Source organism: Sturnira hondurensis, unplaced genomic scaffold (genome assembly GCF_014824575.4).
Source record: "Sturnira hondurensis isolate 20B ecotype Veracruz unplaced genomic scaffold, ASM1482457v3 Scaffold0003693, whole genome shotgun sequence".
Classification (NCBI taxonomy): Eukaryota; Metazoa; Chordata; class Mammalia; order Chiroptera; family Phyllostomidae; genus Sturnira; species Sturnira hondurensis.
The window spans coordinates 11,758,903-11,771,810 of record NW_028076324.1 but is presented as its reverse complement, the minus strand read 5'-3'; the positions used below and the strand labels follow the sequence as shown (position 1 = coordinate 11,771,810).

Here is a 12,908-nt window from a genome sequence, read left to right as displayed (position 1 = left end):
TGGAGGTGACAGAAAACAGCTGCAGTGGAATCTAAAAAGATGTAAATAGCCAGGAAAATAAATTCCAGAGAATCAAATAAAATTATCTTGGGATATTATCAACTATGTTACCTCCCTCCCTTGTGACTTTTTAAATACTTCTTTTCATACACAGTACTCATAAGGCTAGATGGATGACTCACTCCACTAGGATTGCTTAAACAAGTATTTGAAAAAAAACTCTTTCTGCTCTGACTGTTGGATGCTGAAGACAGACTCACCCAGGGAATGATAGGGAGACAGAACTTGTCACAAAGTCATATCTGTGAGAGGTGCAGGTGTGGTCTCTCCCAGTCAGGTGTCATTGAACTATGGTGAGGATGCCAGGGAAGTATTTGTAGGTCTCAAGCCTCAGGAGAATGATTTCTCATCGTTCCTCATTAAATAAATTGTTTCTTTGATGTTCTCCTCTTGAAGTCACTAAACTCCTTTGGGGTAGAGAGCAAATGGCAGAATTGAACGTGTGTGCTAATTCTGTTTCCAAGAAGGCAGCTTTGGAGCCAGATGGATCTCTCTACCCTGACCACTGCATCCCACTCCTCACCCCACAGGCCTCTTCCTTCATTGTCATCACCTTCCTTCATTGGCTTCGAGGAAAAGAGATTCACCCCTCCGGAATGATCTGTGCTGCAAAGACTCATCTCTCTGTAGCCACAGTACTTAGGGGCTCAAAGTAACATGGAAGAACATGGAGATGCACCTGTCTCGGTGAATCCCTTTGACTGGATAGGCTATGTGGTGCTGAATATGCTGTGGAGATAGAGAAAGTCATGTTTCAAGAGAGGAAGAGTCAACCCTGCAAAATGATGGCCTAAGGTCAAGTAAAGTACAGGTTGATCAATAAGTCTTGGGTTTAGTGATATGGAAAACAACAGAGCAATTTTGGTAGAGCGATGCAGAAGAATCTATTTCCAGTGGGCTTGGGAGTGACTTAGCAGTGAGGAAACTGACCTTGTGAGTGTAGAACACTATCAAGATGTTTGGCTGTGAAGAGAAAAAGAGAGAGGATAGTACTATAAGATTTCTTTTTACATTTTAGATATGATGAAAAGTAAATGCTCTAGTTGACTGTAGAAAATTATGTTGATCCTCTATGATTTACCATAAAAATCAGAGTTCAGCAATGCATTTTTGAATTATTTATTCTTAATTCTAAGTGAAATATACCACCCTTTAATTAGTTGAGTCAATTAGAAATAGGACAATAAAATCAAAGAGTAGGGTATGTTAACACAAGTTTAGTAAGTAAAAGAAGTTTCCTATCACCAAGTATAACATCATTAAATGAATAGCTTTCTTCTGCATGGCTAAGGAAAACAGTATCAAGACAAAAAGAGAAGCAACAGTTTGGGAAAACATATTTGCCAATGATACCTCAGACAAAGGTTTAATCTCCAAAATATACAAAGAACTCATTCGACTCCACTCAAAGAAGACGAGCAACCCAGTTAAAAAATGGGCAAAGGACTTGAACAGACATTTCTCCAAGGAGGATATACAGAGGATCAAGAGACACCTGAAAAGATACTTGATATCGCTAGCTATCAGAGAGATGCAAATTAAAACCACAATGAGATACCACTTTACACCAGTCAGAATGGCTATCATAAACAAAAAAACAAACAACAAGTGCTGGAGAGGTTGTGGGGAAAAGGGGACCCTAGTTCACTGTTGGTGGGATTGCAGATTGGTACAACCAGTATGGAAAACAGTATGATATTTTCTAAGAAAACGAAAAATGAATGTGCCTTTTGACCCAGCAATTCCACTGCTAGGAGTATATCCTAAGAACCCTGAAACACCAATCCAACAGAACCTATGCACCCCGATGTTCATAGCAGCACAATTTACGATAGCCAAGAGTTGGAAGCAACCTAGATGCCCATCGGTAAATGAGTGGATCAAAAAGCTATGGTACATTTACACAATGGAATTCTATGCTGCAGAAAGGAAGAAGGAGCTCCTACCTTTTGCAACATCATGGATGGAACTGGAGAGCATTATGCTGAGTGAAATAAGCTAGGTGGTGAAAGACAAATGCCATATGATCTCACCTTTAACACGAATCTAAACAACAAAACAAACAAGCAAGCAAAATATGACCAATGACACTCAAATATGGAACAGGCTGACAGGGTCCAGAGGGGAGAGGGGAGAGAATCATAGAGGAAAAGGGTAGGGACTCACATGAATAAATATAAAGGACACATGGACAATAATTAAGGTGGGGGGCAGAAATGGGAGGGAGGTGGGGAGCACGGGGGGGGGGAGCAGGGCAGGGAATATAAAACAGAAAATTGTACTTGAATAAGAATTAACTTTAAAAAAAGAGAAAAAATAAATGAATAGCTTTCTACCACATATATATCATTGAAAAAACACCTATAATCTGAATGGTATCATCCAACAGCCACTGAAACTATAAATACAAGACATCAAATATTATATAGGTAATTTCATCATCCCTTTTAGTAAATAGTCTTAGAGTGCAACAACTCCATTAAGTAGGTTAAAAATACAAATGCCATGATTTTATATTTTGTGGCTATGAACTGAACATATTACTTTATTAAAAACATTGTGTTTATTTAGAGAAGGGGAGGGAGGGAGAAAGAGAGGGAGAGAAATACTGATGAGAGAGAAATATAGATCAGTCGCCTCTCATAGGCACCCCACCCGAGACCAAACCCACAACCCAGGCATGTGCCCTGATCAGGAATCAAACTGGTGACCCTTTGTTTGCAGAATAACTCCCAACCAAGTCACTGAGCCTCACCCATCAAGGCAGAACATATTTCTTAATAAATTTCCTCTTTAGTCTTTTCCTGATAATTTCCTAACAAAATTTTAAAAACTAAATAATAATTTGCTTTACATCTATCCAAAAAAAAGCTTTTCTTCATTTTGTGTGCAAGATTCCAAGGCATATTATAGCTAACCAAAGTTATAAGCTCAGATTTGTTAAAAAATGGTTTTAAACTTTTGTTGCTTGTTGACTCGTGTTCACAGTAGCATTACTCACAACAGCCAAAAGGTGGAAACAACCCAAGTACTCTATTGGCAGATGTGTGGATAAACAAGATGTGGTGTACCCATACATAGAATATTATATTGTCTTTAAAAGGAAGGGAATCTGACACTGGTACAACATGGGTGAACCTTGAAGACATTATGTATGCTAAGAGACACTAGGCACCCACAAAAGGACAGAGTTTACATGATCCTTCTTATATGAAGTTCCTAGGGTGGCCAAATTCATAAAGACAGAAAATAGAGTGATGATTGCCAGGGAGGAGGGCTATTTCAAAAACGAACTTGTGCTACACCAGGGTGCCTGGGTCACAAGTGATGAAAAGAGAATATTCCTTAGATGTTACAGGATTCAAACTCTATGTAGTGTTTGACACAGGTGGGATCCCAGAGTATTTCTACATTCCCATGTGCCAAGAGAAGCAATATCAGCCCTGGCTGGTGTAGCTCAGTGGATTGAGCATGGGCCTTTGAAACAAAGGGTCACCGGTTCAATTCCCAGTCAGGGCACATGCCTGGATTGCAGGCCAGGTCCCCAGTAGGGGACGTGTGAGAGGCAGTCACACATTGATGTTTCTCTCCCACTCTTTCTGCTTCCCTTCCCCTCTCTCTAAATAAATAAAGAAAATATTTTTTTAAAAAGAGAAGCAATATCTACATGTGAACATCAAGAGGAATTAAGGTCATGATAATTACAAAAAATTATGTGAGCAGTGGGGCATGTTTGCCAAGCCTGGATAATTGGTTTTACAACCTTTTCTAATCCACAGACCAAAAAAATGACCCAGGTATTGCAAGCAGACTGCTCTAGCAAGGAGCCACTGCATGGCCCTCTTGATGTCCCTGTTTCTCAGACTACAGATGAAGGACTTCAGTATGGGAGCGACACCAGTGTACATCACTGAGGCTTTGGGGAAGCTGACTCAGTTAAACCAATGTTCACTCCAATGCTCGCTGTATGGAATAATCAAACAACTCAGAGTTGAAAACATGTGGGGAAGGCTTAATGCTTCCCACCAATGGTTGGATTCTTTGAATGGAGGAAAACATATTATAGTAAGAGAAAAAAATCCTTAAGGTAGGGAGAAAGCCAGAAATGGGGTCAACAAGATACATGACTATATTATTGGTGAAGGTGTCAGAACAGGCAAGTTGCAGAGCTGAGAAGGATCACAGAAGAAATGAGAAATTTCCACATTCTTGAAGCAGGTGAGTTGTAACACAATCAAATTGTGCAGCTGGGAGTCCAAAAGGCTGATAAGAAATGACACCAAAACCAAGAAACCACACAAGTATGAGTTCATGATGACTGGGTGACCCATGAGTGGGTGACAGGTGGTCATAAACCAGTCATAGGCCACCACAGTCAAGCATATAGCATCCATACACCCCCAAAAAGATTTGCAAGATACACCTGAATTAAGCAGCCCACATAGGAGAAGCCTCTGCTATGATTTTGGATGTCCACTATCATCTTGGGGATTGTGGTGGAGCTGTGCCTGATGGCAACCATGGACAGGTTGGAGAGGAAGAAGTACACAGGGGTATGAATGTAGCAGTCTGAGCTTACAGCCAACATGGTGACAGGTTCCTAAGTATGGTGACCAGGTACATGGACAGGAACAGCCCACAGGGGAAGGGCTGAATTCTGAGACTTGTTACATTTGTGGTTCTGTGTAGCTGGGACACCTTGAATATTGTAGATACTCAAATGAAAAATAATTGGTCCCATGTGTCCACTACACAGACGATTTAAATAGTCCCAAACAAGCACCATTTTATCTTCTCTCTAGTTCTATGGGACAAACTTGAAAGGCAGGAAAGAACCTAATTTGTGGAAGCTATATTGCCCATGCTGTTTCTATTAATCAGAGAGAGGGTTATATTCAAAATTTGGAAGAAATTTTTGTTTTATATTTCATGCTTCCTCTGTGACAACATATAAGCCCTAGGGAATCAAAAACAAATGAGATGCAATAGTTTATCTCCAAATAAGTATCTACTTAAATGAGGACAAAAATAAAACATCCTGTCAGGGATCAAGGTAAATCATAACTCCAGCTCACAGGACATTTAAGTTGAATGACATGAGGATCAGCCTTATCATTATTAAATATAATACCCAAAACTTGTTTTTCACTTACCTTATGCACCCACCACATATTGAGCCCATAGGGATCACCCACTATCTGTTAATCATTACTCAGTGCAGTTGTATCAACTCAGCATCAAGCCAGGCTCAGAGATATTAAGAACTGTCCCATGTCACAAAGATAATAAGTAGAGCAAACAAGGATTTGAAATTTAATTGTCAGTCTCTGAGTCTGACTTCAGTTTCCCAAATTTATTAAGTTTTAAGCAGTGCCCATAGGATTTAGCCACAGATATATCTGAGGTACATTAAAATTTTTTCTTCTTTATTTTTATTGTTGACACTGATACAGATGCCCCATTTTTCACCCCTTCCCCCTGCCTCCACCCAGGCCCTGATCCCTCTCCCCTGGCCATCACCATACTGTTGTCTGCATCTAGGAGTTATGCATACACGTTCTTTGTTTAACACTGTTTCTAGTTTTAAAACTCTTTTCAGTTTTCTGAGTAGAAATGGAACCATGACCTGATGTTATGTCTCTCTTTGAGATTGACTGGGCTGATTACATGCATGGAGGAGGAAGTGGACAGCTCTGGAGGAATATCCAGGAGTGGTGGCTTTGTCCTCAATTACTGTGTGCCAACTCTGTCTTCTTGGCCTCCTCAGTCCTCCACCGTTCCTATAAAGATGATGCAGCAGGAGCCACTCTGCTCTTTGCAGTGGTCTACCAGGAAAATGCAAAGGGAAGAGCACAATGAGTAGGTGATCTCCACCTGGAGTGTCCAGGGAACTGAAATACCCAGTTGGGTTGGCAGGAGAACACTGGCCAGGTACCCTGGGTCAGGAGTCAGAATTCCTGATTTAAACTTAGCTTCACTTCTTTCTGCCTCATGACTTGTACAGATGACCTAAAAATGTTATGCTTCTTTCCTTTTCTATAAGATAATAATAAAATGTGCAAATAGATTTTGAAGGGGATTTTGCAGATGAAGTAAAACAAGCTACATGGCACACAAAACTCAAAGTCTGGCATTTAGGAACCTGTATGTGGCTCCAGTCTGGCTCCCAGTGGGAAGAAGAGATCACTCCACTGATCCTCAAGGGAGGAGCTCTCCAGAAAGAGTCAGAAGAGCAATTTATCTAATGAGAAGTAAGTAGATTCAGAACCAAATAATCCTCCTGTTCCCTTCACTTCAGGCTAATTTCTCCTGGGCCAGCAGGAAGTTCCCTTGGACCATGCTAGGTGTCAGTCTACACTTAGACTGCACTTAGCAACATCATCCCTGTTCCTCTTATTCATCCCCCATTAGAAGTAAAGATTATAAAGCCCACATCTTCAGCAATTCCATTGTGATGCACCTGCATTCTCAGAAGCTGCTGCAACAGAGGTAAGAGGGAGACAAAAGATATACTCACATACACTCCTGGCACATCAGCAGGGATATAGAATGAGGAAAAGCCTACCAAAGCCAAGCAAGGTAAAGTCCATGGCTCTGAATGGAGCTATTCCCAGCCTTGCTAGACCTGATGTTCTCTCACCTCTGTCTTTAGGCCTGCTGTCCTTCACTGCCTCTCATTTCTGGGCCTCCCACTCATAGCCCCCTCTTTACTCACTTGAACTTTCCTTCCCCCATTTTTTTGGATGGGACACTTTTGCATCTATACCACATCTTCCCTGTGCCCAACACTGAGCTAGGTGCTGCACATGAAGAGGCAACTATATCATGTTGCTCTCCTGTGAGGATGAAAATTCTAGAAACAAACATGTGCATGCAGTGTGATGACTTGCCCCATGTGTAGTCCAGTCTAACAAGGTTCAAAGAATGTCCAAGGAGAGAGTGGTCAGCGCTGCATGGAGGCATCAATAAAGATTTCAGGACAGTGTGGAAGGAAGGATAGGACTCTTCCAGGTGAATACAGAGGAGAAGGACCCTGAGTGAGAGGGGCTGGTAAATGCAAAGATCCAAAGCTAAGAAACTGTATTTAATGTTCCCAGGATTATAAGATGTTGAATATCTAACAGCAGAGCATTATTTTCCAATGGATAAAAATGTGACTCATAGAAATATAAAGAGAATGTATGCCGAAGACTTATTTATTCATGAGGAGTGAGTGGAGTAAAGCTAGTTTGCATAACATTTGAAGAACAGAAATTTATATAGGCAGGAAAGGAATAATGGAATTAATTTCCAAGTTGGATGCAAAAATATAAGAAAAGAAAACCATAGCCTTTGGGATTATCTTTTCTATCAGACAGAGATTCCCAAGGACAATAACAATAACCTTTGGGGGTAATTTTTTTAGATGAAAAGAAATAATTTGTATGTCTGCCAGACAGAATCACTTGCAATTTATTTTTCTTCAGTATTTTATGTATTTTTTTAGAGTGAGGTGAAGGAAGGGAGAAAGAGAGGGAGAGAAACATCAATGTGTGGTTGCCCCTACTGAGAACCTGGCCTGCAACCCAGGCATGTGCCCTGATTGAGAATCAAACTGGTGACCATTTGGTTCACATGCTGGTGCTCAATCCACTGAGACACATCAGCCAGGACTCACTTGCAATTCATTAAACTCCTATGAGCACTAACTTCACAGTGTCTACACCCCAAGCAAACAAAGGAACATTCTTCAGAAAGTGAGAGAGTTAGGCAAGCAACTAGACAATACTTCAGAGTGATAGCCATCCTCTTGCCTCAGTGATAAGTTTTGGGGAATTTCCTTCTCAATGCAAAGGATGGATTAGAAGCCAGAATGAGTGTGGTGGGGTGGGAGATGAAGACAGCCCAACAGGACAGGGGCCAGGACATGAAGAGCTCTGGAGTTTAGGTTCTTTCCTGGAGGAACAGGGAGCCACCGAGCAATTTTTAAAATGCATACAATGCTGATTTTGGAACTATTCTGACATGCCCCGCAGAATGGACTAGAAGGGCGTCAGACTATATAGAGCACAGGTGAGAGGTTAGCAGGATCTGAATTAAAGTGGCATTGGTGAGTGAAGAACATCAGTTTATTTTGCCATTTTGATGCCAAAGACAGTCAGTCTTCCTGAATAATAGTGTTCACTTATTCACCTATTTTATGAAAAACTATTGTAACAACAGCCGTCCTCACCCATCCCTGACTTCCCCTGTCTGACTGTAGAGCTGCATTTATGTCTATCACAGTTTTAAAAGTTACCTACCCTCATCACTAACCTCTTTTACAAACTTTATTGGATCTCCAGATAAGTTAATGTTCCTTAACTTTGATCAGGTAATATTTCTAATCACTTTCCTCAAGTGGATCATAAGGATCTTAATTAGGATAATTAGTGCAGAGGAGTCAAAGGCAGCAATGTTTCCACAGTACTCAAAGCTACAGAAAGACAGAGCTCTCTCCTCTTTCATTTCTATACCAAGCCCTCACTCAGACCCTGGCATACAGTAGGCACTCAAATAACTGTGGAATAAATGAAAGACAAGGAGACAGAATCTTCCAAATATGGACAAAATATTTAAAGATGACCATGGTAAAGAGAAATGACCCTCAGAGGGAGGAACTAAGATCACATAATTTATAAAGAGACATGTTTCAACTCAAAAGAAGGGACTTTTTCTTACATGTGTATAAAATTAGAGACAGCTGTCCTGGCCAGTGTGGCTCAGTTGGTTGAAGCATCTGTCCTGTAAGCTTAAGGACTGTGGGTTCAATTCCAGACAGGGCACATACCATGGTTGTAGGCTTTATCTCCAATCAGGGTGTATATGGAAGGCAACTGATGTCTTTTTCCCTCTTACTCTCTCCCTTCCCCTCTCTCGAAAGTCGGTGAGCGTGTTCTCAGGTGAGGATAAAAAAACTAAAAATAAAATTGAAGACAGCTGTCTCTGGGTTAATAAATTCCCTCCTATGGCAGCAACCTAATATTTGAACAGGAACAAAGATCCGCCTTTTTAATGGAGTGAAATAAAAAGGTAGAGAGCTCTCATTCTCTCTCTGTTCAATCAAAATGCCTTTATGATAAACAGTGTCTTTATTCCTGGTTAGAGGGTTTTGATAGGCGATTTCCTAGTCCCTCAAATTTTCTTTTAACATATTTTTTCTTGATTAATTTAATTTAATTTTTATTGTATTTTAAATACATATTTACAGAACACCTGTTACGTGTTAGGTTGGCCCAAAAGTCTGTTCAGTTTTTTCCATAAAAGAAAATACATATTTAAAATTTTTTTCACCAGTAATTTTATTGATTTGGATATTTTGAATATTTCGGCCGTCTCCTGCATGGTAGAACATTGCTTGTTCTCAATTACCATCTCGATGTGATCTCTACCAACTTCAACTGGTCTACCCAACTGGGGAGCATCTTCCAGTGAGAACTCTCCAGCATGAAACTTTGCAAACCACTTTTGACATGTTTGATCAGTCACAACACCTTCTCTGTACACCGAACAAATCTTTTTTTTACATTTCAATTATATTTTTACTTTTCTTGAAGTAATAAAGCATAATATGCCAAAAATGTTGCATATTTCATGCCATCCCCAATATTAAAGTGGCTGCACAAAAATTCACCAATTTTGATAAGTTTTTTAAATGCACACCAATGACAGCTGTTACAATACAATCTAACAAAATCGTTTTGAATGAAGTTAAAGAAAACTGGGCACTACTGGAGCCATGGTACAGAAAAAAAACACAATACCAGGTACTGCGCTAAATGCTTGGGATAGAAAATGAAAATGAAATAGAAAAGGCACAGTTCTCCCATCTAAAGAAATTTAAAGAACTATAACGCAAACATTCAGGACACAATGAGAATGTATGGTGGGGGAGTCTGATTGGCCTTTGGCATGGAGGTGCATCGCAGTCATTACAATGGCACAGGGCTAAATAGGGACAGCAATGAATTACTTGTAAAATCATTTCCCAATACCTTCTCTGAGCCAAACTTGACACAGAGAATGGTCTATTTCTAGATGCTGGTAAAGGACCAGGGCAAACAAAACACATCATTAGCTCTTTTCTCTCTTTCCCTTCACTCCCTGAGTGTACATTCCAAGGGCCCTTTCTTTTCCTTCTGCAACTTGTTTCCTAAGTCTATGTGGTATACTGCTTACTATTACTACCTCTATAACTTTTTAAATAAACCTTTAAAAATTATGTAGTTTTTCTTTATATATGTGGATGTGTGATATTTTTTCTCTAGTTCTCTACCTATTTTTTTCTTTTCTCTTTTTTTATTGTTGTTCAAGTACAGTCTTCTCCACTTTTACCCTACCATGGTCTCCCATACCCCAGCCCCCCCGCCTCCTACTCTCAAATTTACCCCCTTCGACTTTGTCCATGTGTCCTTTATATACGTTACTTGATGGACCTTCCCCTATATTCCTCCATTGTCCCTCTCCACTCTCCCCTCTGGTTACTGTCTGTCTGTTCTTTATTTCAATGTTTCTGGTTATATTTTGCTTGCTTGTTTGTTTTGCTGATTGTTCCCTTCATGACAACACGGATGAAACTGGAGAGGCTTATGCTAAGTTAAATAAGCCACGTGGTGGAAGAAAAACAGCATACGATCTCACCTATTAGTGGAACCTAATCAACAAAACAAGCAAGCTAAATAAACTCTTTTTTAGAAAAAAAAAACACACTAAATTCTGCAACTGCCAATGGCCTCCTCATCCTCTACATTTCCTTGGACCCGAAGACACCACAGCTACCAGGCAGAAAGGAGATGCTGAGGAGGCTGATTGTCCTTTTAGAAGAGGTACAAAGAGGTGGACTAGCTGGGAGTCAGGGATAATGCAAAGGAGACCCCTGAATGGTGTGGGACATTAATTTTAAAGACAAAGTATTCCAGGTAGTAGTGGTGGAAGCATGGAAGGAAAGGTACCATTGAAGAGATTTTCATCAAATAAAGAAAACTCTTAGATAAAACACAAAAGTTAATGAGTGAATGAGTTTGAAATGGATGGCACATTCCTGTTTTGTTAGTTTTCATATTATTCTTGCCTCTTTCCAGACAATTCTCATTAATGTATATGGAAACAGGGAATCAAACAGCTACTTCAAAATTCATCCTTCTGGGACTTTCAAAAGATATGGACCTGCAGGCCCTCCTCTTTGGATTGTTCCTTTACATGTACCTAGTCTGTGTTACAGGAAACCTGCTCATCATCCTGGCCATCATCTCTGACTCCCACCTCCACACGCCCATGTACTTCTTCCTCTCTAACCTGTCCTTCACTGACATCTGTTTCACCTCCACCACCATCCCAAAGATGCTGGTGAACATCCAGACACAGAGCCAAGACATCACATATGAAGGCTGCCTTACCCAGATGTATTTTTTCATGATTTTTGCTGGGCTGGATAATTTGTTACTGACTGTGATGGCCTATGACCGGTTTGTGGCAATCTGTAACCCTCTACACTACACAGTCATCATGAACCCTCGCCTTTGTAGTCTCCTGCTTCTACTTTCTTGGTTAATCTGCCTGACATATTCTTTGTTGCAAAGTTTGATGGTATTGAGGGTGTCCTTTTGCAAAGAGACAGAAATTCCCCACTTCTTCTGTGAACTTGCTCAGATCCTCAAGCTTGCATGCTCTGACACCCTTGCCAACAACATCCTACAGTATTTTGTAACAGGTCTGCTGGGTGTTATTCCCCTGGCTGGGATTCTCTTTTCTTATTCTAGAATTATCTCCTCTATAATGAGCATTTCGTCTACTGGAGGTAAGTATAAATTCTTTTCCACCTGTGGATCTCACCTCTCCGTTGTCTCCTTGTTCTATGGTGCTGGCCTTGGGGTCTACCTCACTTCTGGAACAGCTCATCCCTCCAGGAAGGGTTCAATAGCCTCAGTGATGTATACAGTAGTTGTCCCCATGCTGAACCCATTCATCTACAGCCTGAGGAACAAGGACATGAAAAAGGCTCTGAGGAGACTTTTCAGCAGAGGAGCTCACTCTTGGTGAGGTCATGCAAGTTAAGGCAACAGAGATCCAAAGTGCTGATAACTAGTGTTCCTGGATATGTAGTCTAAAGACAGAGAAGAACTGCTATTCATGATATACTAGAAGACGTTTCTGAACCAGTGACAAACTTGAAGGAGGACACCCAAATGCCCACCATCTACCAAGAAAAAAGAATGACTAACCAATAACTAAACTTGTGAAAATGAACTATTTTAAAAATGCAGACTCCTGCAAGCATCTAGAGAGGAGAAAGCAAGTCAAGGAATGCAGTGAAGGAGAAGAGGAAAAGAGTGACAACAAATGTTTACACATTATTGACTCATCGTTATTCCTAGGTTATGTTCTAGCTAGAACAAATCACTATGGACCATGTCTTTCCTGGTCTGTCGGGAACTGTTATCTTGGCTGTCATACTGACCTCCTTGACCCCATAAAATTTTACTTGCTGTATCCTGCCTTGGTGGTGGCCATTGACCTATACTTTAGACTTTAATAAAAAAGCTTTGTAGTGTGTACTTTGAGAGAAAATTCTGAACTTCGTTGATCCCTAAGCTCTAGCAGATCTGAAACAAGAGTCCAAAGCAATCCACTCTGTCTTCCTTGCCTTCTGTTCATGTTTCACCAAATCTTGACATGCCTGGCTTCTTTTCACAAGTTAGACTTCAAGTCAAAACTCAGCTCTTCAGAGGCCCACCCTGGCCACCATACCACTAATCACTCCAGTTTTCACAGCGCTTACCATATTTTGGGGGCAGCAGAGCACAGTGGCTAAGAGGGCTCTGGGCTTAAAT

At 40.6% G+C, this 12,908-nt stretch overlaps 1 protein-coding gene across 1 annotated transcript; it reads left to right on the top strand.

Annotated features, from left to right (window-relative positions):
- Window positions 1-11,172: 11,172 nt before the first annotated feature.
- On the top strand, window positions 11,173-12,394 carry LOC118984603 (olfactory receptor 7D4-like). Its single transcript, XM_037042745.1, has one exon. It carries the CDS (start codon window positions 11,173-11,175, stop codon window positions 12,115-12,117), a length of 945 nt encoding a protein of 314 aa, XP_036898640.1. The 3' UTR covers window positions 12,118-12,394.
- Window positions 12,395-12,908: the final 514 nt, after the last annotated feature.

Bases quoted from the DNA above. Each gene is read 5' to 3' on its own strand.
- LOC118984603 (XM_037042745.1), top strand. From the start codon at position 11,173: ATGTATATGGAAACAGGGAATCAAACAGCTACTTCAAAATTCATCCTT.